Source organism: Crinia signifera, chromosome 4 (assembly GCF_055691185.1).
Source record: "Crinia signifera chromosome 4, ASM5569118v1, whole genome shotgun sequence".
Taxonomy (NCBI): Eukaryota; Metazoa; Chordata; class Amphibia; order Anura; family Myobatrachidae; genus Crinia; species Crinia signifera.
Genome location: NC_139220.1, coordinates 48,198,640 through 48,226,118, shown reverse-complemented (window position 1 = coordinate 48,226,118; position 27,479 = coordinate 48,198,640). Strand labels below are relative to the sequence as shown.

Below are 27,479 nucleotides of genomic sequence, written 5' to 3'. Positions count from 1 at the left end.
CTCTTGAGTTTTATTTTCTTTTTAATTCACACTTGCCGACCTTTGAATTTGCCTCTCCAGGAGAAACCTGGAGATGACAACCAAATCTGCACGGTGGGGACAAGGCTGACTTCTCAAAGCCCCACCCTCAATCCATGCAAACACTGCAATTCATGGGTACGCAAGAAAGGGGGTGGGGCTGAAATGACACAAACTGATATGCTTTGTGTCATTTTAGTCCCGCTCCACTCCTGTGGTCCCTTTAAATTCTGCATCTCCTTTAGCAGCCATGTAAGGGGGGAGGGGGGGGGAGGCAGGCAGGAGGGGAACCCCAGCCATTCCGGGACGGTAGGCAAGTATGTTTAAATTGCACACATTCATTATTCGAGAATATACTGTAAAATATGTTGCAGAATAGTGCAGTGTAAGTGTTACAGCCTGTATCCTTTAGGACAGGGGTGGCCAACCAATCGGAGGCAATGAGCCCAAAAATGCATTATAGTAAGACAAAAAGCCGATACTATGCAAAATGGGCGTGGCCTAGCTCCCACAAGACCACATCTATTTTTATGGGTTGTGGCCTAGCTACAAGCAGCACATTTTATGCTATATAAACCATCTTGTGAAACCTCAGCTTCAAACTAGCAGCACAGTTATGCATTTTATCATTTTTATTTTACTCCAGCAGCCCATTTAATGTATATATAGCACATTTACTTTAATGTTAGCAACCAATGTAAGCAGTGCAAAACGCCTATTGAGACATTACTATATTATTCTTGCAGCACTCAAATGCCGGCTAAGCCTACAGCTGAATCAGTCCCCACCACTAGCGAATAAAATAGCTTACAAGCCTAGTAAAGAAGCTGGTCCAATAAGGTGAAGCACTGGAGAGAGCAGCATAAACACACCCCTGAGGTGCTGAAATAAAGATGGCCACTAAAAGGGTCCTCCCTGGCATCACCTTTTATCATTTCATCCAAGGAAGAGAGCTGGGTTGGCCAAGATGGGAAAGTCAAAATTAGCCCTCCTGTCTCACCAGAGAACGGTGTGTCAGCGCAGCTGGAAGAGCTGACAGACGCTGTTAACAGACCACAGTGCTTGTGCGATACTCCTCTGTGTGCCAGCACCGCAGTTTGCTTCCTCTGACTGCCACATCGGGAGCTGCGTCTCATTAATAAAAGCCGCATGTGGCTCAAGAGCCACAGGTTGGATGTCACTGCTTTAGGCAGTACATTTTAGCATATTTTCCTTCAAGAGCCATGCATAGATCATGCAGTGTGTCCTGGAATATCCTATAGATTGCATACCTCCCAACTTTGTGTAATCAGCCGGCGGGACGCTGCTGCTGCGCGCCGTAGACGCGCCAACATTTTCGGGGGGGGGGGGCTAGTGGTCTAATTCGGGGCGTGGCCTATACTCGCGGCTCTCCCGTGAGGCCACGCCCCCATTTTGCCGCTATGGGGGCATGACCCAGAGGCTCTGTGAGCCTCTAGCCATGCCCCCAGCCCCCTGGCTACGGGAATAGACGCTGTGCGCATGCGCACAGCGTTTATTCCCCGCTGTTTAGCAGCGGACAGGGGGGGACTCCCAACAGCCCCCCCACACCGCGGGACACTGCCGCCCGCGGGCGGGACAGGCCCTGATAATCGGGACTGTCCCGCTAAAATCGGGACTGTTGGGAGGTATGAGATTGTAAGCTTGTGAGCAGGGCCTTCATACTGCTGTGTCTGTCTGTTATCACCCAGTTTGTTCTATCGCTTGTTTCAAGTTGTCAAGTACAACAGAGTATGCTGCACTATATACAGTAAGAAACTGTTGATAAATAATAATATTCTCTGTGTACTAGGGTGGCCAATCCCGGGATCGGGATCGGCGGGATCCCGGGATTTTGCCCCCAAAAGGCCGGGATTGGAGTTTCCAATCCCGGGATTTCGGGATTAGACTGCGCATGAGCAGTCTAATGCCAGGCAGCGTCTGAGCACCCGCTCAGACGCTGCCTGGCTTCTCCCGGCACCCGGCAGAGCATACTGCGCAGCGTGACCTCTCAGCATGACGAGGTCACGCTGCGCAGGCAGGGCAGGCAGGTAATTCACGTCACGCCCGGCAGCACCCCGCCGCTCGCCCGCCCAACTAGCCAGCCAGCAGGAGCATACCGCGCAGCGTGACCTCTCAGCGTGACGAGGTCACGCTGCGCAAGCAGGTCACTCAAGTCACGGGCGGCAGCATGAAGAAGCCGCACCGCGCCGCTCACCCACCCGCCCAACTAGTCAGCCAGCAGAAGCATTAACTACCTGTCCCCCAGCCTGGCTCCTTAAGATGACCGCCCATCCACCCACCCGGCAACCCAGCTGCCCCTGCATGGATGTAAGTAATTGCGGGGCAGCCAGGGCATTTTTCTATTAGGAAAGCCAATCCCGGGAATCCCGGGATTGAGCATTTTTCAATCCCGAATCCCGGGATTGAAAAAATGCCCCGGGATTGGCTTCCCTACTGTGTACCAGATAAAAACAAATGTAAATTGTCCAGTGTGTGCGCTCTATCATGATGCCGAAGTGTGATCCCGCTAGTTGTTTGTTGCTTCTACGGATTTTTTGAACATGCAGGAAGATTTGTTAATGTCCTTAGCAACTGCTATACTGCTGCATGTGACCATTGACGATCTGTTTTGCAAGATGTATATGCGCTATATAGTTTGTCCAGGAGTTCAAATAACATTGTTGTTACATTGTTTGTAACGAAGGTGTACCCAGCTTTTCTCAAAATATTAGTATACTCAGTACTTCGTAAACATTTGCCAACGCACAGGGGTATATAGTTAAAAACAAAAAGCACTCAGAGGCATAGACCATTTTAGTGCATTCTTTCTGCTGGGCATCTATGTGAATTGGGGTAGCTGTTTCTCAGATCAGGTGCAAGAAAAATGTGTGAAAGTATGTAGTTGTGCATCCAATCAAGATTGTTAGATTGGTTTAGCCCAGGCATGTCCAAACTACTGCCCTCCAGCTGTTGTGAAACTTCAAGTCCCAGCATGCCTTGCCACAGTTATTGGCTATTAGGGAATGCTAAAACTATGGTAAGGCATGCTGGGATGTGTAGTTTCACAACAGCTGGAGGGCCACAGTTTGGACATGAGTGGTATAGCCGCTTTGCACAGGTAATTAGGTTCCTGTTAGGAATGTTAACTACTAATGGGTGTCTGATCGAACCAACAATTAGATATATCTGATAGACACCCGGTAGTGTACACACCCAGCTGGCACCTGCGCACCACAATTGCATCTGCTGCAAATAGTTTTTAAGCCCAGTCCAACCTATACATTAAATTATGGGTCATTCTCAAGTCAACACACTTTTTTTTTTTTTAAACACAATGTTATTTATAGATCTTGTGCAGTCTCCAACCATCATGATTTCAAATCGCCACTGCAGCTCTCCTAATTAAGCTAGAGGTGGGTGTGGTGTCATTTTAATGTGTTTTTATGTCCTTTGCCATGATATACCACACAATAGGTTTTGGGCCAGATGTATCAGTTAGTACATATGCAATATTCATTGGCGCGATGGGCAGCAGAATGTACCGCCGCTGCTTCACCCCATGGAGACGTCGCAGTAAGGTTTCGGGCCTTTAGTTTATGTTTGAGTCCACCTAGGTGGCTCTTTATGTAGATGTAAACAAAAATAACCCTCCTGCACCCTGATGCTGCTTTCCCTCTGCAGACCAGTTTAAAGTACTGGTAATCTTAATTGGTATTTAAAACGGTATTCGCATTCCCACTGCAGCAGATTACCGTTTTAAATACCAATTAAGTACCATTCCCATTGCAGTGAACCGTGTAAAATGTAGAGTGCCTAACCCCCCCCCCCCCCAAGTGTAAAGAGTGCCTAACCCCCTGTACCTGCCCTGTGCCCCCACCTCCCCTCCCCTTGTACTTACCTGCACGGGGATGCAGGGCATTGGGAGGCAGCGGGGGTCCATGCGGGGTCCAGGCAGTCCCAGTGCCTGATGAGAACTAGTAGTTCTCACTTTGTGCATATGTAATGAGTGCACGTGAATAATAATGAGCAGCTCATTACATATGCGCATATTTAATGAACGGCTCATTATTATGCACGTGCACTCATTACACATGCACAAAGTGAGAACTACTAGTTCTCATCAGGCACTGGGACTGCCTGGAGGCTAAATAACGTTTAATGTCTCTTAAACGTTATTTTAACGTGTAGGACTCTGCTTTAAAAACGGGTTGAAATACTATTTAACTTTAAACGGTATTTCAACTCTGGCACTTTCCCACTGCAGCCTTAAAACGGTAAATTGCGCTGAAAATCAGCAATTTACCGTTTTTTAGCTGCAGTGGTAAAGGGGCATGAACTTCAGCTTTAATATCCTCAAACAATACAGCGCAACAAATGTGTATGCAATTCCCTCCCTGAGGAAGAACCAGATCCAAAACGCATTGGTTATGCAAAGGACAGTAGGCTTGTACCTGTCCACAAGTATAAACCATATCAATCTGGGGCATTCCGAATATTCTTGTCCGTACTGAATGTTTGAGTTACCTGTTGTAGAAGGTCCACTGGTCTTCTTCTGGATGTTTTTACCTTAATCACATGTTGTGATATCAGAGTATCTCCCTAAGGAATCCTGACAGAGAAGCGCTATATCCTTTTTTATATCCCATTTAGGGGGGTATTCAATGTGTCGTGGAAATAGCGGCGGCTCCCTATTCAATGCTGTCTTTAGCGACAGCATTGAAGCGGGATCACGGCTTAACGGGCCCGACTTCAGAAGCTGGCGTGCCCGTTCTGCCGATAACGGCCGTGGATTGTCGCGATCCCGGCCGCAGATCGACAATCCACGGCTGTTTTTGCGGCCACGACTCCTTTGCGCCGATCGGCAGGCGGGACATGGAATCCCGCCTGTCGTTCAGCTGTCGGGCTGACCGCAAACGGGCCGGGATCACGTCTGTCGGCAGGGATCAACAGCCGTGATCCTAGATTGAATACCCCCCTATATCTGTGTATATAGACTTTGATAACATCTATTCAGCGCTAAAGTTACATCTTTGTTCCATTGCATTATTGTTTTTACCTTTTTTATGTTTTATGGAATAAAAATTTGATATTAAGGAAGTTGTTTCTACTTGGTGTTTGGAGAAAAGTGCGCACAAAGAAACCTTTTGGTGAATGCAAGACTAAAAGTTTAGGGTTATTCTATTGAGGCCCAGATTTGATGGCTGCCTTTCCTTGTATGGATGTGACAAAAGAAACCTTTATGTGAACATACCTCACCGTCTTTTGATGTGTGTATGCCACCAATTATTTCTGGCGGTGACGAGGAATATGATTTCTCTTACTCCGTATTTCCTTGAGACGAAGGGACGTCGCACAGAAGGGCCGAGTGATTCAGAGGAAGATCTGAAGTGAAGAGCTCCTGGGGATTGCATACACTTTTGTTGTGCTTTATGTAAATGTATTTGAATCCAGTGAGCTTCTGCAGGGCCGTTCAATAAACGGATAAAAAAAAACTGCAAACCAGGAACAAAACCAAGTAAATAAATAACAAAATAAGATTAGTCGCAGTAATTCTGGGAACATGAGAGCGATGATATTGTGACTATGATCTGGGAGCTAGCAGTGTGAGCCCAGCATCCTCTAGCATTAAGGGATTACATAAGTGCCATTTGTCCCCAGCGTGTAAAACAGTTTACAATCCTCAGATGCACTAATCGGATACAATTTATAGATCCATTAAGTCTCACTTTATTGGTGCTTCACACACTTAATTAACCTTGTAACTTTAGTTGGCCGAAAGATACGTTTGAAGAATTGTTTGATGATTTAATAGCACCGACTGTTGCAAATGCCACAATTAACTTTCATGATCTGAGGTTAGGAGTGAGGCACAGACGATTCTGCAGCTGCTAATAGTTTCTGCTGCGCTGCTCCAGCGAGGAAGCTTATGTTATTTCTAGACGTACCATACACCCTTATTCAGGTGTAGGGTTTATATCACATTAGATCAGAGAAGAGCGTGGTATATCCACTTCCATGTCCCCAGATTCCTGCACTCCTGTTTTTCCTGTTTTATTATATTTCACAGTTGGACGCCATGCCGATGTTTCCACAATTTTCTTAAACGGCGCATCCGCCACTGCGGCATTGCGCAATTGATATGCGATTGCACAATAAGCGTTCATTCGCAAGTAACTGGTTTAGGTCATTTTGTGGAAGGTAACGAGGAGTGACGGCAAAAATATGTCGGTGATCCGGGAAGACCATCCTGTATGCGGGAATAATGTGGTCTCTAGCATCTGTGTTGCGGTGGTCATTCTGAGCGACCATAGACAAACTTTAGGCTTTTAACGTTTTCCACATCTACATCGATGTTGTGAGTACAGTTGCAGGCAGCTGCGAGGGCTCTGGTTGGGTGTCTGTATACAAATTCTGGTGGCTGTTACATGACCATATTTCTACACATCCTCGGAGTCGCATCTGCAGCCACGTTAGCTATGGGATACGGTCATTTGGTCTACAGCATGATGATCGACATGGGTCTAGGTCGACAGTCACAAAAACAGTGAAAACCCCCATGTCAACATTTTGACTGTCGACATAATGCTTGTGTCGACCTTGTCCCATGTAGACCTAGATCCCTGTCGACCTTTCCCCATGTTGACCTAGTGGTGTCGACCGCTTGTTGACCAAATGATCCCAACCCTTAAGGCCGCCATACACTATGCGATTTGGCCCCGATTTCACCCGATCCAGATGGATCGGGCAGTGAAATCGGACCAAATCGCAGGTTTTGACACCCGGTCTGACCCGATGCGCGGTCCCGTGCGCATCGGGTCAGAGTCGGGACGTCGGACCGGCTGCACATAAGATAAATCTTATGTGCAGCCGTGGGGACTCTGAGGACGCCGGCGAGGGAGGGGGGCGGCAGGGGGAGCCGGAGCAGGGAGCTGTCATGCTCCGTCCGGGTAGGGGGGGGGGGAACGACACTCCGCTAGTAGTGCGGACGCTGCGGGGCACGGCAGTGACATAGAGCCAGGCGAGGGGAGCTGGGAGCTGTCAGCACTGAAAAAAAAAAAAAGCCCATACAACGAATGGGCAGCCTGTGTCCCCCGCAGCGTCCGCACTACTAGCAGCGTGCGTCCGTCCCCCCAGCCGCCTTGCAGCATCCCCCGCCCGCCACCTCGATGTCCCCGGCCCCCCTGCTCGCTCCACATTGCAGCTCCCCGGGAGTTGCAAATGATACATCGCATGCGATGTATCATTTGCAAAACTTGGCACATCAAGTGCCAAATCGTGTGTCCCCCTCCCGGGGAGCTGCAGGGGGAAATCAGGTCCGACTTGTCCTTAGGACAAGTCGGACTAATGTATGGGGGCCTTTAGCTACAAATATGCACCAGGACCAAAATCCCTTAACCCTTTAAATGCCAACGTTGCTGTGAGAGATCCTCAAAATATCAGCTAGAAATGCCAGCGCCACTCACAGCGACGGTTCTTATAGTATACAGCCAAGTCAGTTAATTGATGTTTACTTAAAGATTGCACCCAAAAAACAGTCGCTTTTGAGGATCTCACAGCAATTCAAAGGGTTAAAATGCTGTAGTAAATGCATATAAACACAGAACCGAAGAAAGTTTAAATGCCACTTATTTCATGTGTATTTCTCAGCTCCTACAATCCCTTTAAACCTGGAAACGCATAAACTGCACAGGTTCTGGGCCAGAACATGTGCAATTCATGAGACCTGGTTTAAAAATATAGTATGATCAGCCTTAACGATGGGCTTTAAAACTATGCTTCTTGCCATTAGTTGACCATTACTGTGGAGGTGCATTCAGCTGACCTGTCAATCATTTGTAGAGCGGCCCTGTGCAGTGTTATAAGGGGTGCTGCACTTCAGCGTCTGTGTCTATAAACCGAGCAGGGTCATAAAGCCTATAATGTTTAGCAATGGCTTATTTTCTGTTTCGGTAATCGCTGAACAGTATACGGCTGTGTGTGTGTGTGGTTCCAGCATAAAGTGTGATTCTTCCTCCTCGATACAGAGTATGTGTCTACAGCTCATAGATTATTTGGGAATGTCCGTATACGCCTTCTAATACATTGCCTGCTGAAATGTCTTCTATTGCTATTAATAATTAATGTGTGTGCAAGGCTAAGCAATGATGTTGCGTATATTTTACTCGCGCATATGGTAAAGACTGAGCTATTTTATTCTCATTAAGCTGGAACATTTAATCTTTTAATAAATTTCCAACAATCGAACAAGTTTATATCCGTGATGGTGCATTTTCCCAAATACCTCTTTCACATCACACTTTAAACCCAGGTTTTTGCCAGGTCGACCAGGGCGGAGATATGGTGTGAAAGCACCAAACTTTATAACCCGGGTTGGCCAACCCTGCAATTCGACCCGGGTTATAAGAAGGGTTTAACCCGAGACGCCCTGCGTATAATGGGTGACCCTAGTATAATGTGAAAGCGCCAGGATCGAGATCCCGGGTCCGACCCAGCAAAGCCATGTGAAAGCGGTATAATTCAAATGTATAGCTCACATTGTTCTCCTTTAATGCATAGTATTAGCTTTACAGCAATACAAAGGGGTACATGTTAGGTAGCCAATTACTAATGAATTATTGTAATGCACAAGCTTCAGTGTAGCCGTTCCCTATTACAGATGTACAGTATATTAGTAGGGCCTGACCACCTTCTATTACCATCTCCTGTGTATCTGTGTGCTCATATTTAATGTGCAGAACAAGCTGTATCAGGTGTTATATGGCAGCATTGTCCAATCTAGTTATGTAATGATATTAGTCAGGGAATAAGCTACATGTGACTGAGCCAGTGTCATGTAAATAGTTGTCAACTTCTGACACATGGCCTAAATTGTGTATATAATAATGTACGCAGCTACTTCATAATTAGTGGAGAGCAATTAGCGGCCCTTCTGCTTCTGTCATTGGTCGGGATGTGTTTCTCTCTGTCCAGTTGATCTCTCTGCTAGGGTGCGATGGTTGGACTTGGCTAAGGTCGACAGGTTTGGAAGGTTAACACAGGCATTAGGTCGACAATGGAAAGGTCAACAGTCAAAAGGTCAACATCAGTTTCCAGTTTTTTTCTTTTAAAGCTGACTTTTGCTGACAGGCGGCATTTCTTACACTACCATCCGCTACGTTGTAGTGGGAGAATAAAATAGTCTGCCGAGCATCGCGCCTGAAGCATGTTGTGCTCATCGGTACATTTAAATGGTGTCCATGTCGACACCATGGCTATCTACCTTCCCTAATTCTTGTGTCAACCTTAGCCACGGTGACCTATTTTAGGTGTTCGCTTAAGCCCTGTCGAGCTGCAGTGGTTGTCCCAATGTATGACGACCTTCATTCAGTCAACACTATGAACCGTACACCAACCCATGGGGATGCGCAAGGTGGGCCACGGCATATCCAACACAGAGACCAGGACATTTCTGGCTTCCAACAGAGATCCTGTTCGTATCACCCCTCCCTGCAACAGTATTGAGAAACTGAACCTGTCGCCTCTCTCAAGTGTCAGCAGGCCGATTAGTCTGGTGTCAATCTGTTACAGACCTGTACTGTACCTGCACAGGAAGAGTCCAAACCATGTGCACAGTACTGAGCGTCAGTACTGCACCTACAACGACTCTTGATCTCTATTAAGTTCAACCAATGGTTATGGTACAGTATAATTTACCGACAGTCGGTATTCCAACCGTCATTTCTCAGACATCGGAATCCTGACTGGCAGGAGCAACATGGGGGCGAGCGCATTGAAGCCCCTTGCAGGCCCATTCTATTCTCCCTCTGTGGGGGTTTTGGACCCCCACAAAGGAAAATCACCCTTGTAAGTCGGGATCCTGACAGTCAAGATCCCGATGTCTGTACCTTCTGTGTACTAGAAATCAAGTATTCACACGCAAAAGTTGTAATGACACAGCCAGCACAGAGCTGTTTGGCCTTTCTCGTCTCAAATGATTGCTATTAGTGTAGGGTACAAACTGCTGCTCTAAGAGCCTATCATTCAGGGGGGAGAAATGTGATTACTGAGCATGAAATTAACATTTCTGTACAGCGGCAAATAACTGCTTTCAGATAGCTACTTCAGCAGCAGAATCCGTAGCCTGGGCGGTGATTAGTGAGGTCACCTGTATCATCAGGCAGCACTATTACCAAACTGCACCTGAGTAGGCGAACGGAAGACTTTTCAAATGCAGAAACGGCGGCGCTTTATTTCTCTGTCTGTAAACAGGCCCTTTAGCATACAGCAGCTTGATTATCATTGAAAGAGCATATGCTTGTAATAGGTAAATTATTATTATTATTATTATTATAATTTTATTTATAAGGCGCCACAAGTGTTTCGCAGCGCCGTACAAAGGAACAATACAGGGAGACAAGACTTGGCATAACATTGAATAAATAACAAAAATACAGTACAAATAAAGAGCACCACAGTTCAATACACATTACAGCTTAAATGTAAGTAGTGAGGACCCAATCAACATACAACTAGAGGCTTGAGGCCAATGATGGAGAGGAGTATTAAGATGGTCACTGAGTGTTGGAGTAAAGGAGAGCTGTGAGTGAAATGTGAAGAGAAGTGGGCTTTGACAACAGGAGGGAAGAGGGCCCTACTCGGAGGAGCTTACAATCTAGTAGGAAGGGGAGACAGACAGATTACAAGAGGTGCAAGCGAGGGGGTGGTGGTTAGATAGCAGGATGTAAACAGGAAACAGGCAAGGGGTCGGAGAACCAGCTGGTTTATGCAGTGGAAGGGTACGCTTTGATGAATAGGTGAGTTTTCAGTGCCCGTTTGAAGCTTTGCAAGGTCGGGGAGAGTCTAATGGAGCGAGGGAGTGCGTTCCACTGAAGGGGTGCAGCACGGGCAAAGTCCTGTACTCTAGCATGGGAAGCAGTGATCAGGGTGGAGGAGAGACGACAGTCGTCAGCTGACCGTAGAGGGCGGGAGGGTGTATGAATGGAGATGAGGTTAGAGATATATGGAGTAATGGAATTAGAGATGGCCCTGTATGTGAGTGTGAGGTGTTTGAAGAGGATTCTGTAGGGGAATGGAAGCCAGTGCAGATTTTGTTGAAGGGGAGTAGCAGAGTTAGAGCGGCGGGAGAGGAAGATAAGCCTGGCTGCAGCATTGAGGACAGATTGGAGAGGAGCTAGTTGGGATTGAGCGAGGCCAGTGAGAAGAGCATTACAGTAGTCAAGCCGTGAGATGACCAATGAGTGGATGATCAGCTTAGTTGCACTCTGTGAGAGAAAGGGCCTGATGCGAGCAATGTTGCGTAACTGGAACCGGCAAGAATGGGCCAGGGCTTGGATGTGGGGTGCAAAGGAGAGGGAGGAGTCAAGTGTGACACCCAGGCAGCGGAGTTGGGGAACAGGGGAGATGATGGTGTTGTTAACAGTGATAGAGATATTAGTAGGGGGCATAGCTCTGGGTGGGGGAAAGATAATAAGTTCGGTTTTGTCCATATTCAGCTTCAGAAATCGCTCAGACATCCAGGTAGAGATGGCAGCGAGGCAGTTGGAAACTTGAGAGAAAACAGTGGGGGACAGATCAGGAGAGGAGAGGTAGATTTGGGTGTCATCTGCATAGAGGTGATATTGGAAGCCAAAGGAGTTAATGAGTGCACCCAGAGAGGAGGTGTACAGAGAGAACAGAATGGGGCCAAGGACGGAACCCTGAGGGACCCCGACAGGAAGGATAGAAGGTGGTGAGGTAGAGCCAGAGGCAGAGACTGAGAAGGAACGGTTGAAGAGGTAAGAGGAAAACCAGTTGAAGACTGTACCAGAGAGGCCAATGTTTTGGAGTGTGTGGAGGAGGAGAGGGTGATCCACAGTGTCAAAGGCAGCAGATAGGTCCAAAAGGATAAGCAGGGAGAAGTGACCCTTGGATTTGGCTGACAGCAGGTCATTGGTGACTTTCACTAGGGCAGTCTCAGTGGAGTGGAGTAAATAAAGCCGTGTGTTTTATAGTTATTTTATTTCCACATATGGAAAATATATTTAGACTTTACCAGAATATACTGATATAAAATAAGTAAACTGCTCTTAATGAATACTTTTTTCTATTTTTGGCAATAGAGCGTGTATTCACAGGTAAGTGGCAACCCCCCCCTCCTCGCCGCATGATAAACACGGTCGCTCACCATGGAATGATTCCCTATCCCCCACCAGGGCGGGTCCTGATGTCATGTGACGTTAGCTGCCCGTGTTAGGTTATGCCCAGCTGTTGCTCCCGGGGTTTACTTTGTACATGTGCATATTCGCACAAGAGCAAACCCCGACCGGGGATGGGGCCGCATCGGGCCCGCTACGAGCGGGTATGAATCAGCCCTATAGGCACTTATTCAGGGCCGCACGTTGTCTTGATACAGTCACAAATGACCAATGGGTCTGGAACTGTGCATGCCTCGCTACAGAATGGGCGGAAATGTTTCGGTGACCCCGATCACTGCAAGTATTTTAGCTAGCAGACTGGAACCGTTCCTATAAAAGGAGGCGTGCCAAAGCCAATGGCTGCATCCTCAATTGCAGTTTCTCCTGGCATCAGGTGTTAGATGTCCGGCACTGCAACCCATGACCATGATGTTGATCTGCATTTTCAGCTGCAGTGGTGGATCAGAAAATTCAGCAGTAGGGTGCTTTTTTTCTTAAAGCATTTGCAGGTTTTATGTACAAAGATGCAGTGGCGCTGCCTTTGTGTCCACCTCTTAACCAGGTCCATGGTGCATTCGTAGGGAAGTAACAGGTTTAGATGTGGAGCTGCTCTTTGAGATTCAAAAGCAACCTGATATCAGCCTTACATCTTTACTCTGTAGTCCTTGTATCCACCAGCTCCTTTGACCCTCTCAAATGCAACCCTGTGGCCACATAATCAAATGGTGGATATTGTATTTTCTCCTCGTGTTTCGTAGGTAACTTGTAATGTGCATGGTTAGTGTATGTGTGCGTGTGTTCACATAAGTTCCTCTGCAGCATGGACTGAATGGCTGTTGTGAACCTTGTAATGATTGTGAGCCAGATGTACTAAGCTTCAAAAATGATAAAATGGAGAGTGATAAGTAACCAGCCAATCAGCTCCTGCCTGACGTTTTTCAAACACAGTCTGTCACATGTCAGGCAGCAGCTGATTGGTTGGTTGTTTATCCTTCTCCATTTTATCACTTTTGAAGCTTAGTGCATCTGGCCCTCTATCACTTGGTTTACCTCTGCTTATGTATAGCTGTTTGGGAGATGAAGGCTGAATGCTGATCATACATACCAAAGAGTCACGGTATAAAAACCTTTATATATGGGTTAAGATTTGGCCCTTGGATTGGTATGGATTGTCTTAGCCGTATCATTTAATATTTGTCAGTGTCTAAAACTGCATACACACTATGCCATAAAGGCAGAGAACAATATCGTCTACTATTTCCTTTGAAATCCTGGGAACTACAGAATGAACAATCTAGTGCATAGACCGTGAACGATTTCAAACGATAGAGATTTATTGTTTGTTTTACCACTGATAATCTTGTTTTATGAAAAATATCTATCTTTTGTAAATACAATACTGTACTGAACTATAGTGTATGCACCTAGTCATAAACGTAATAGGCTAAATTTGACTGTGTGTAAAGATGAGAAAGGGGCTCTGTAAAGGTGATATGTATTGATTTTTAGATGTACATTGCTTGTGCAATATTAATAATATACTATAAGAAATAGCTTGGAAACCTCTTGGTAATGCTTTTTTGCCCTTCAGTATAGCATGTTGGCTACAGACCAGGTCAGAACAAGTTCCAAGCTTACGATCAAGATGAATTACACATCTCAGCCCGCTAACACTCTTCATTACTGCCAAGCCTGTTGGGAAGAGGAGCTGTCCGCTGTCATTCGTGCTTATGACATTACATCCCTGAATGATTCTAGACAAGACTATTTCCCAGTGGGACAAGCAGCAGCTTCAGGTCTGTTAGACCCAAAAATAACTCTTATTGTCTGTTCAACAAGCAGCCCGCTGAGATTCACAGTTGTCTGTTTGGGCTCAGTGTGCATGTCTCTCTGATATGATCATTGTCTGCTGTGTGGGATTTGCTGGTACCTAGGCACAATAGACTTATTGCTGAAAGCTTCAACTAAAATTCCTGTAAAATAAAATATGATAATATTGTAAAATATAATGGGGGGGGGGGGGGCGCTGTGCTGACCCAGAACTGCACACAACTCACGTGTCCAAACCGGGCCTGGCACTATAGTAAATAGTAAGTACAGTGCTCCGCACACGACGTGATACACTTAAAGTATGTCACTACCACAAATGGACACTGATATTAATCCAGTGGCGATGGCCGGCACTCTAGGAGACTTGAAATAATGCATTTATAGTATGCGGTTAATGTTTCTGAGGACCTTTTAATCATCATTTGTCAGGATATATAATATATTATAATTTTATGTTGGAGTTCAACTACTTCAAAAACAGATTCAAGACTTTCCTGTTTACTCAAGCATTCCCTTCATTTCCTTCAAGCACCTTGGGTGCTCTTGGAGAAAGAGCGCTACATAAATAAAACAATTATTATTACTACCGATCCGATCCATGTCTCTTGGGAAAAAAATTCTTGAATGGGAAACTAAACTGCTACCCTGTTTTTTTTTTGCTCATCCGCTCTTCTCCCTCCTTACTGGGACAAACCTAATGCATGTTATAGATAGATAGAGATAGATAGATAGATAGATAGAGATAGATATATTGATATCCATATCTATATAGATATATCTATGTATACTGCAAACAGTGTGAAAACCTCAGCAGGGGTAACTTGCAGCGTCACCGAGGTAGCTGACCACCGCTGACGGAGTGCCAGTTCACAGAATGTATAATATATATAATATAAAGTTGTATTTTGTTTTCTCGCTTTTGCTTCCCTGTGAGCCTGTAGAAAAATGATAGCCGAGTCCCCACTCCCTGCCTGGGAGATGCGGTAACCTCCCTGAGATGAGTTTAATCACATACAGTGCCTGAGGCTTCTCCCAGGCACTTCCCTGCAGGCGGTTGTAGCCACTACGATTCCCATACTAAGCAGATTTCTCTACCATACATGGCAATCTATTACCTGGACACACTTTACACTGCCAGCTGGTTTGTGTTAAGGTTTATGAACTCTGATGCTGGTGACAAGCAAAGGGGGAGGGGGGGTTACGAGTGAAATAAGTTGCCTGGAGATGTATTTTAGTTTTCAGGAATTCACAACTACTGTAAGACTGGACATCTGCACGTCCCTCTGTACAGAACTCCTGGGTAATTACAAAGTACTTATACTGTTTAAAAAATCTTTGTGTTTTTTTTTTTTTTTTGTAATGGTCATTTTGTTCCAAAGCAATAAGGACACTAGGCTGGTGAGGTCACGGGGGTGTACAGGTTATGAAGAAGATAAAGGTCATCTCATATTTTTGTTCTAAATAGATTTAATCATCCATCTGAGGGGGCGGGACCAGGAGGTGACACTTTGGTGACACTTGCTGTCCCTGCGCTGGCCGCCTCCTCCATCATCTGTTGCTGTTCCAGTCCCCAGAACGCCGCTCCAACTGTGTGTGAAGGTTCGGGTGTTTCTGACTGTGCCCCGGATTGCTGTTTGCCTGGTTACAACATTGTTTGTATCATTTGATATCCAGCCCACAGTGTTGACTTTATTGGTACGAGCATTCTCTGGCTATTGTATGTGTACTATGGCACGCCCCTCCTTTTTATTTTATAAAAAGCCCGTTAATCCTATGTTTGTAGCAGCAGTGGATTAAGAGAGTGGTGCTCCTCCATCTTGCAGCACAGAATTGCCATGTATTTAATGCTGGGTACACACTAAATGATGTATGTACCTGGTGATCTAACTAGCGATGGGACCTGGTTGGGTGCCGGAGCAACGCTTGCAGATGTTGGTGGCGATGGAGAGGCAGGTGCATGAGCAGGGCTCATGTTGCAGTAGACATCATGACATCACTAGCGGCATCCCCAGATTGAGTTGCATGTACAAGCAACTGGGGATGTCGTTAACGGCTAGTGGGAGCGCGCATCGCTAATTATCTAGTGGGTACAAATTTGGTGATAACCACCAATCGCTACAACAATTTTTGTTATGGCCACATTTTTTTGAAATGCTGTCTAATGTGTTCCCAGCTTAAGGCAGAGTACATTCTAGTAGATATTTCTGCAGATCTATATCTTGATGTATTGGGCAACGTATCCTCCATATACACTGCCTGATCCATCATGACTGATGTTCCAACTGGACAAGCGTTTTACATGTGCCCACCCAAATGAGCTGTAAATCCCTGCGGCTCCAGGAGTGAATGTATGGTCCATTGGAGGATCTCCCGTATACACAGCACTATGTGTCGATGTATCTTTAGATATGTAGCTGGTACGCACTGGCCAATCACTTAATGTAGAGGCAGATCAATTGATCGGCCAATATATCTGCCTGTTTGTACACAGCATAAAGTTGCTTAAACTTCAGGATGGTGGATATGGACACCGGTCCACAGCCTGTGTCATCATCGCTCTTGTACTGTTGTAGATACATTCAGTACAGACTGTAATCAATCCCACTTTGCTGATTAACAGAGCTGCAGGTGACTGTTAGTGAAGGTCTGTGATTTTTATCTTATTAACTGTTATTTATATAGTGCACTCATATTCCTCATCGCGTGTTACAGAGAATTTTGGTCTATTGTGTCAGTCCCTGTGGCCCCAGTGGTGCTTACAGTCTATATTCCCTACCTCGTGTACACACACACTAGGGTTCATTGTCAGGAGCCAATTAGCCTACCTGTATATTTTTGTACATTGGAGGAGGTATCGGGATGATGTTTAAAATGTGGTCATGATGTTGGTCATACAAATGGTTATACAAACTCCACAAAGAGACAAGCTGGTAATCACAACCTAGACCAGGGGCGGGCAATAAGCGGCGCTCCAGCTGTTGATGAACTACACATCCCAGCATGCCTTGACACAGTTTTAGCATGGCCAAATAGCAAAACAAAGGCAAGGCATGCTGGGATTTGTAGTTCATCAACAGCTGGAGGGCCGCTTATTGCCCACCCCTGACCTAGACCCTCGGGGCTTTGCAGCATTATGCTAATTATTACACCATCAGTGCTTGTATGGAATGTTTCAATATTACAGTTTAGGAGGGTGGTCTTTATAATAACATGGAGAGAGATAAAGGGCGGTATTCAATGAGCCTGACTCGCCATGTTTTTATGGCGAATTTGTGCTGTTTGGCGAATTTTTGACTAAAACGGTGAATCACCCTATTCAATGACCACATGGCGAATACATTTGAAGGTTTTTTTCGCCATGATTCACCGAGTAGCAATCGCTATGTTTTTATGGAGAAGTGGAATGTGAACTTTTAAAATAAAGTGTTTTGTTTTTTACATTTGGTGTCAAAAAATCAGGAATTTTATTCTGAGGAGGGGCATGCTATTTTTATTCATGTGCTGTAAGCACATGAATATATAATTAATTTAAATTTTTTTTTTTTTTACACAGCAGCCAGCAGGGGGCGCCGGAGCCGAGCCGCTCATTAGATATTCATATATTCACTGCACCCGATCATTACATATGCACGATCGGGTGTAGTGAATATACCCGGTCCCCTGCTTACACCCCCGGGGGGCAGCCTGTGCTGCCTGGCACCCGGGGAGCCCACCTCCCCCCCACAAACGCTCTGGGGCAGGCAGAGAGACTTCCATCTCTCTGCCTGCCACCGTCCTCAGGCTCCCTGCGGCGTTCGCCGCAGGAGCTCATATTCGCCGGTCAGGGGCAGCGAGCCCCTGACTCGTTGAATACCGGAGCCTGCGAGGCTCCGGAACGTGGTGAATGTGCAGCGAATCCTAAACCGGATTCGCTGCACCTCGCCGGTATTCACATTGAATACCGCCCATAGTGGAGATAGATAAAGCACTAAAGGGGGGGTGTTGTGTGAAATAGAGTAGCCCTAGAGGAGGCACCTATATACACACTACCTGGCGCTTGGCAATTACAATATGTATTTTTTCAGATAAATCAAAAGAGAGTTTACATAAAAAAGTTTTTACAGCTGCAGCATATACTCCCGTGAGCCCGTCAGGCACACAAAGAAAGAGCAAATGGATAGGGGGGTAGGAGTAAATTGCGCTGCTGAATATAAATATATATACACTAGGTGACTGTATAAGGATGAATGCAGGACACACTGTAGCTTTTTTTTTATATATAAATTTTATATCTAGAAAAACACATAAATTTACAGCAAACAAATACAATAATAAAATATGACATATAAATTTAATAAAAATTGGGATCCCAAAACAGCTGTTATGGTATGGGTAGCTTCACAGCAGAATATAATTATGAGCTCAGTGGACAAAAGATAACTTGAAGCTGGCGGTATTCTGCAGGTATTGGTTGCAGCAACCGAATATGTACATATAACAAAATTCTTATATGTAAGTCCAATTTATTCAGGACTGGCCAGTCAGGTATATATAAGATTTGTATGCGGTTGTTAGGCAGTCACATATATTTTATGCTCACCAGATTGATAGTAGATTGGTGCTTGAGGCTGACGGTCCCGATTGTTAGGGATGGAAAGGACTGCTCTCCTCGGCAGCACGCCGATATGGTGACCCCGCAGTGTGGAGTACAGACACCGTTAAATCTGGGGAGGCACGGAATAGTGTGGAGGGTAATGCGCCGTCCTGCTGTCAACCCTGGTAGCTTCTGTGCAGTGTAGTTGGACTGTGCACAGCTGATGGCCGGCGGCTCAGGGTAGAGATGAGCTGCGCTTCAGCTGGAGAGGCACAGTCGGCAGTAAGCCCAGGGGAGGAAGGTGGCGGGATGCACGCTCTCAGTGGAGCCGGGAAAACGGAGCTTCAATCTGTTTGAGACGGCTAAGTGCCGTTGAAGTGTGCACAAGATTTGAGCTGCTGGCTTGGGAGCACGCGAGGCGGCTAATCTGCCGGTGATGTTGTGCGGCTAGCGCTGCCTCCGTGGAGTTCTGCTGTGATATGCCTGTTTTGGATCACCTTCACAGGTATAGAATAATAACTTGTCAACGCGTTTCGTCCCCTGTTGTATGCCGGGAACTTTTTCAAGACGAATGGCCAGTGCTCTATTTCTAGCCACTTTCTCTTCCAGTCCTTTGACTGCCTAGTTGCTGTTAGAGATGAGCATTGCAATAGAAATGAGCCGCACCGGGCCCAGTGTTGCGCTTCACTGCACAATGACATGGGGAGTAGTCCTACCACCTACCACTGCTGAGCAATGTATGCTGCAGGCACAGCAACAACTAGGAAGGAGCGAGTGTGCTAATCCTCCGGTCTCCACATTCTCAGTACTATAGTCCCTGAAGTCTAGTTATCCCACTGCCTCCTGTTGTGCCAACATTTCCTGTAATAGCTCTTCACAAGAAGGCTCGCATGCTGTTAGTGAGTCCTGGATGTTTGATGCCGAACAGAAACCAGCTTCATGCTAAATGCAGGCACAATGTTGTGTAAACCTGCATATGTTAATGGCTATAGTGAAATATAAATCTTATACCTCCCTGTGATCGCGTTCTGTTTGCCAAAAAGTGAGCTGGGACTGTGTCTGTGACGGGTGTTAATGATTGAACCTCTTAGGGATGTATCGCTGCCTGTGGAGTCTTTAAAGCCCCATACACAGATCTCTACTCAGAAAGGGCTTTTTGGGGACAATGGGGTAGATGTATGAAGCAGTGATAAGGGAGAAGTGATACAGTGCCTGGTACTTTATCACCAGCCAATCAGCTCCTGACCTGTTAAGTTACAGGCTGGGTTTAAAAAGGGACAGTTAGGAGCTGATTGGACGGTGATAAAGTACCAGGCACTTTATCACTTCTCCTCTTCATACTGTACATCTACCCCAATTTCCCTAGTGTGTATAAGGTGCGTGCTTCCTCCCTTGTCTAAAAATGATGGAGGTCTTCATTAATGACCTCTGCAGCATGGCCGTCCCTCCACACGCCTTTATTCCCTTCCCCCTCCCTGGCATCTATAAGTGTGTATGCTTTGGCTGATACCGGGTCAGTGCCGCCCCCAATATCTGCGTCGTTGGGGACACGTTAAGTGTGTATGGGGCATAAGAAATATAGCAGCCAGAGAGTAATCTCTATGGTTTTAGAGGTTTCTGTTGTCTTAAGACGCCCCTACATTCCCTGCCGGGGAAACATTGTATGCGGCCCTTTTGCATATGATGTGCCATATGTGATCCCGTTCACTGCCCTAGTATACGATGTATCCTTGATGCAATAGTGAAGGTCTCTGGATCCTTTGCATACGGGACCACGTATCGGATCAGATGTGGAAGTAAATTACATACAATTTGACACTTTTCACACAATTTATCGTTCCAATGGGTCAAAATCTTGTTTTCATATAATTCTTTCAACTGTCACTTCTGCATAGAACCACACCTATAGCTGCACTCTGACCAAAGCAATAAATGCCTTGGAAAAGTGACTCATCGTTCACAGTCCCGTGACCCCTCCTTTTTACCATTAAGGCAAACATGAGATTAAATTTAGTTCAGTTGAAGAAAGCCATTGTGCTGCTCTAGGCGGGCAAGTAGATGCACTCGTGCACATCCCCTGTGCAATAAGGCAGTTGGGAAGAAAGTATTCCTCCAGCATTAAGTAAATTGCTTATGATCATGTTCTGTAAATTTACCATTAGATGCTCTAATCTAACACTGAGCTAATATATGGTAAATGGTGCTGCACCTTCAGATTACTGTTATGCTGCTTTCCCACTGCAGACCAGTTTAAAGTACTGGTAATCTTAAATGGTATTTAAAACGGTATTAGCATTCCCACTGCAGCAGATTACCGTTTTAAATACCATTTAAGTACCATTCCCATTGCAGTCAACCGTGTATAATGTAGAGTGCCTAACCCCCCCTTCCCCCATTGTAAAGAGTGCCTAATCCCCCCCCCCAGTGTAAATAGTGCCTAACCCCTGTACCTGCCCTGTGCCCCCACCTCCCCTCCCCTTGTACTTACCTGTGGGCAGTGGGGAGGCAGCGGGGTCATTGCAGGGTCCATGCAGGATACAGGCAGTCCCAGTGCCTGATGAGACCTAGTAGTTCTCACTTTGCGCATATGTAATGAGTGCACGTGCATACTAATGAGCCGCTCATTACATATGCGCATATGTAATTAGCGGCTCATTAGTATGCACGTGCACACATTACACATGCACAAAGTGCGAACTACTAGGTTTCATCAGGCACTGGGACTGCCTGGAGGCTAAATAACGTTTAAGAGGCATTCCCACTGCCTCTTAAACGTTATTTAGCCGTGTAGGACTCTGCTTTGAAAACGGGTTGAAATACCGTTTAACTTTAAACGGTATTTCAACTCTGGCGCTTTCCCACTGCAGCCTTAAACGGTATTTTGCCCTAAAAAATCGGCAATATACCGTTTTAAGGCTGCAGTGGGAAAGGGGCATTAATGTATTGCTGTGTACGCACGGTGCCGTTTTGACTTGCGATTTTGTTTATATAGTCAGAATCACATAGCCAATCACAAAGCACTGTGATTACCCGTACCCGGTCGTGATTCTATTCCAATGCGCGGCAGAATCGAACGTATAAACAGACTGTGCAGCACAGTCTGTTTCCAATATCTCGGAACGAGGGCCATGCTGCTCCATGCAGCATGGCCCCTGGCGCCATCCTTCCTTCTCTGCCAGCAGGTGTCTGGTCTTAGCAGCCGCCGATTCAGCCCCGTGTGTACACAACTTATGACTTGCTCATGTTTTTACTAATTTTTGCCCAAATTTAGCTTTTTTGATTCCAGCTTCCTTTTTAATGCTTTTTTTTTTGTATTCCCTATCACTATGCATAATTCCATTACAGCACAACAGAACAGGTGTTGCATTACCCTGGAATACAGCAGAACAGTTGTCATGTTTCCCTGGGATACAGCACAGCAGCACTGAGTATGATACAGTGAGCAGCTTTGTGTAGTATTCCAAGGCAGCAAAAAATATTTCTGCTACATAAATGCAGGAATTAAGACATGGGACAAAAGTCTACTTAAGCTGGGTACACATCTATACAATCCCTGTTTTCTTACGACCGTAGACGCATTGGACCGTCCACAAACAGCCAATACGCGCGTACACACCTGTACAATTTTACTTGCGACGTCCGATGTACTCCGGTCGAAACAGTCACAAGAAAAAAATTGTACCACTGTACACACTCTCTCGATTGTCATTGTCATTGCATGATGGTGCACCCCTGTTGCACAGGTACTTGTAGTGCCATGTAAAAAGATGTAGTCAGCCGGCAGGCTGACTAGAGACAGACATACGGCAAATAGCGGGGTGTGCGTCTAAATGTAGTCAGCCGGCAGGGTGACTAAAGACATACATACGGCAAATAGCTGGGGTGTGCGTCTAGATGTAGTCAGCCGGCTGACTACATCTAGACGCGCACCCCGGCTATTTGCCGTATGTCTGTCTCTAGTCACCCTGCCGGCTGACTACATCTAGACGGCCAGATACACCGTTCTTCAGAGTGGTTTGCCGGACTTAACTTTTTACGTGGCACTACAAGTACCTGTGCAGCAGGGGTGTTAACCATCATGCAATGACAATCGAGAGAGTGACTACATGCTGTGCTGTAGGAGAGATCATGCAGCTATGGAACGTATAGTCGCAAGAACGTCCAGCATATCGATCGAACGTGCGTACACACTGCACTTTTGTTCCGATATGGACCCGGCCGGTCGGATGCAAATTAAACAGCAATGAACCGAGTATGGACGGACAAGACCGTTTTTGGCCGTTTATCGCTCATACGGGACAGCGTACACACCTATACAATCGTACAGCCGTACGACCCAGAACGGAAGAACGGCCCGACGATTGTATGTATGTGTACCCAGCTTTAGTGAATGCTGCTGTCAATAAATGAAAGTCATCTGAAGGTGCAAATCTCTTTACCAAACTGTTCATTAATTCCTGCTAAATATTTGGGACCTAGCTATTTTTTTTTTTTTTTTTACTCCTTCATTAAGTTAAACTGGCACTAAGGAGAATCCATCCAAATAATCATCTCTTACCTTTGTACAGGTTCCATTGTATGGTTATTACACGCACACTGACAGGATGACCTTAAATACTTACAGATTAAGTTTAATATGACTCCAGAGCAAAGCTAAATAAAAACCTAAAATGTCACTACCCTAGGATATAATGAGGTTTTGCCCATGAGCTAAGACGGATATGAACAGCAACATGACAATTGGTTCCAGAGTGAGGTCTGGGAAATGATATATCAGCCTGTATCTCATGAGGGTTTCCTAGAAAGGTTGCTTGCCTTTATGCACTGTATTTATTCCTTAGCAATGTTCACAGTAAATTGATAGCTGGCATTCTCCTATACACATTAATCATGTGACCATTTATCTACACATACAATAAAAAAAATTCTTATTAAATACATCACTTTTTTTTAATACTGGGGTTTTCCAAACAAAGCTATATATAAATGCATTCATCAAAAGTAATAATAGATTGTTATAAACTTTAAATATAAACAATTATTACAACCATTGTTTGTTCATAAAAGCTGGAAAGCCCCTTCATTGCAGACAATCACCATATGTAATCAGGGTGTGAAGAAAAAATCCTGATTTAAAAAAAGTATGTATATTTTTTAACATTTTAATCGGATTCCTATGAAAATTATAAAAACAACATCGTTTACAGATATGTCACAATGGCTGTGCAGCATAGCCGATGCTCGATATTTCTAAAGCATCAGGTTTTTATTCCATCCAACCAACTGGTTGGAGGAAAGTTGGTCTGCTGTATGGCCAGTGTAACAAACCAGATTGGACAGATATATCTTTAAGTGTGTACCCTAGCTTAACGTGGGGCTATTAAGTGTGCTTTAAATCAATGATTAAAAAAAAAGGAGCTGTGCTTTAAATCATTATGTGAATCAATCTGATTTAACCATCATGGATGTACAGTTGTGCTCATAAGCAGAATTAGATTTTTTATTTTGGCCATTTGTCAGAGAATATGAATGATAACTCACAAACTTTTCTTTCACTCATGGTTAGTGGTTGGGTGAAGCCATTTATTGTCAAACAACTGTGTTTACTCTTTTTAAATCATAATGACAACATAAACTACCCAGGGCAGCATGGATGGTGTAATGGTTAGCATTACTGCCTCACAGCGCTGAGGTCATGGGTTTAACTTCCACCATGGCGCTAACTGTGCGGAGTTTGTATATTCTCCCCGTACTTGCGTGGGTTTCCTCCGGGTACTTTGGTTTCCTCCCACAATCCAAAAATATACTGGTAGTTCAATTGGCTTCCAACAAAAATTAACCCTAGAATGTCTGTGTACATGTGGTAGAGAATATATATTGTAAGCTCCACTGGGGCAGGGACTGCTGTGAATGAGTAATTATACTTAGTAAAGCGCTGCAGAATATGTATGCGCTATATAAGAAACTGTTAATAAATAATAAATTAATGACTCTGATCAAAAGTTTACATACCCCAGTTCTTAATACCGTGTATTGCCCCCTTTAACATCAATGACAGCTTGAAGTATTTTGTGGTAGTTGTGGGTGAGGCTCTTTAAGATTCTTCTTGGCAAAAAGCCTCCAGTTCCTGTAAATTCTTGGGCTGTCTTGAACTGCATGTTTGAGATCTCCCCAGAGTGTCTCAATGATATTGAGGTCAGGAGACTGAGATGGCCACTCCAGAACCTTCACTTTATTCTGCTGTAGCCAATGACAGGTCGACTTAGCCTTGTGTTTTGGATCATTGTCATGTTGGAATGTCCAAGTACGTCCCATGCGCAGCTTCCAGGCTGATGAGTGCAAATTTTCCTCCAGTATTTTTTGATAACATGCTGCATTCATCTTGCCATCAATTTTGACCCAAGTTTCCAGTGCCTTTGTATCTCATACATCACCAAAACATCTGTGCTTCACAGTAGGAATAGTGTACCTTTCATCATAGGCATTGTTGACTCCTCTCCAAAAGTAACGTTTATGGTTGTGGCCAAAAAGTAACATTTTGCTCTCATCACTCCAAATGACTTTGTTCCAGAAGTTTTGAGGCTTTTTCTCTGTGCTGTTTGGAGTGTTGTAAGCGGGATGCTTTGTGGCATTTGCGTAATAATGGCTTTCTTCTGGAGACTCGACAATGCAGCCCATTTATCTTCAAATGCCTCCTTATTGTGCATCTCGAAACAGCCACATCACTTTTTTTTCAGCGAGTCCCGTGTTTCAGCTGAAGTTATTTGTGGATTTTTCTTTGCATTCCAAACCATTTTCCTGGCAGTTGTGGCTAAAATTTTTGTTGGTCTATCTGAACGTGATTTGGTTTCCACAGAATCCCTAATTTTCCACTTCTTAATTAGAGTTTGAACACTGCTGATTGGCATTCTCAATTGCTTGGATATCTTTTTATATCCCTTTCCTGTTTTATACAGTTCAATTACCTTTTCCCGCAGATCCTTTGACAATTCTTTTGCTTTCCCCATGACTCCGAATCCAGACACGTCAGTGAAGCACTGGATGAAAGATGCAAGGGTCTTTCAGGAGACCATAAACTCACTGACCTTTTATACACACACACTGATTACAAGCAAACAGATCACAGGTGAGGATGGTTACCTTTAGTAGCCCTTAAAACCTGTTTGTGTCAACTTGTGTGCATGTTCTCAGGCCAAAATCTCCAGGGTATGTAAACTTATGATCAGGGTCATTTGGGTAGTTTCTGTTGTCATTATGATTTAAAAAGAGTAAACACAGTTGTTTGACAATAAATGGCTTCACCCAACCACTAACCATGAGTGAAAGAAAAGTTTGTGAGTTATCGTTCATATTCTCTGACAAATGACCAGAAAAATCATAAATTCTGCTAAGGTATGTAAACTTATGAGAACAATTGTAATAGGCTATGATTTAGGTGGAGCTGACGTGATTCCACCCAGATAGGATGGTTTTGCCTTTAGACCAGAGGTTTTCGGCTTCAACCCTCAATTTTTCCCAACAAGAACGGTTCCCAGGATTTCTGTCTGTAGAAGCAAGTGGGATAATTACTGACCCAGCAACTTAGATGCATGACCTTATGGTTGTACTTGAGAACTGCTGCTTGAAACTATTTTCAGTTGTGCCGCCTCTTGCAAATTGTGGGCTATTACATTTGGCCGTTTTCTTTTATTTGCATTTATACATATGTATATATACCTTATTACAGATGGCTATAATGAGTATGCATCTGGCTGATTTGTATAATTGTAACCGTTTTTTTTTTCTTGTGCACAAAATGCTTTTATAGGCATCGAAATGAAGTTTTGCATGTGTGGTGTTGTATTTGTCGTACAAAACAATTTGTATGATGAGATCTCCAGAAAATGGTTATTGAAGGAAGTAAATTATGGCAATAGCCATCAAGTGCAAGAAAGAGTCTTGTTGTTCTCCGTATTGTACATGTTCAAAGCATTTAATAGTTGCAAAGCTTTAGAACTGACTTTTACTCTGCCAGTCATTTTGCTGCTATGTAATTCTACGCCCTCCTGCTTTCCCCTCTCCTCTCTCACCCTGAAACCAAACATGTACTTTACTGTTCCTCACAATGACATTGCAAACGTGGTCACCGGTAACCGTGCACGAGGCTTTTAGAGCAGCACTTCTCCAATCTCTCCTTGGGGGATCCCTGACCACAGCCATTTTTCCGAACAATACCTGCACTATTACACAGATGAATGAATATGATTTACACATGAATACAGTGTTGGCACAGGACTGAAACAGGATCGAGGAACCATTGTTTAGCGGATTGGCATAAAGGTAAGACTCCGCCAGACTTCCATTCTGCCTCCACTGGCCAATTATGCTATCACGGTGGAACAAATATAGTGCGATTTGTCTAAGAAACACAAGTAAGTTCTCCCAAAGCACAGTATAGTCGCCTTTCACCATATAAATTAGGACAATTGGGTATCTGTATTTGTTATAAATATATGTATGTATGTGTGTGTGTCTAGAAAGAATAAAATGATTAACTAGTGGTGAACACGCTGTATAATCTAGGGGAATAATGGGAGAGCACTCTGGTTGATACAGGGTAGGTAGTCACCATGTTTTCTGAGAGATAGAGGGAGTTTAGCACATCTTGCCAATCAGCAATGCAAGGGAATGCTTCCATGTTGGCTCTTGCAGGTATGGCAGCATGGAGGTCATTGCAGACTTTTGTGAGGGTAGTTTCAGTGGAGAGGATGGATGCCAGACTGAAATGAGTCAAGCAGGTAGTGGGAGGAAAGGAAGGCATTAAAGTGGTAGTAGATATTACACTCAAGGTGTTTGGAGGCAAAAGGATGGAGACTCGTGGGTCGGTAGTTAGATTTTAAGGGTAG

At 44.9% G+C, this 27,479-nt stretch overlaps 1 protein-coding gene across 2 annotated transcripts in view; it reads left to right on the top strand.

Moving 5' to 3' along the window:
* Nucleotides 1-27,479, top strand: part of GALNT10 (polypeptide N-acetylgalactosaminyltransferase 10) — a 148,674-nt gene that overhangs the window by 55,705 nt on the left and 65,490 nt on the right. Inside the window, exon 1 of one of the 2 annotated variants that reach the window (XM_083181731.1) lies at nucleotides 13,843-13,987. The exons of the other annotated variant lie outside the window; for it this stretch is intronic. Within the exon in view, the coding sequence (XP_083037857.1) occupies nucleotides 13,940-13,987 (48 nt within the window). The 5' untranslated portion in view covers nucleotides 13,843-13,939. Of the gene's footprint in view, nucleotides 1-13,842; nucleotides 13,988-27,479 lie in introns of those variants that run through there. 2 annotated transcript variants of the gene reach the window in all.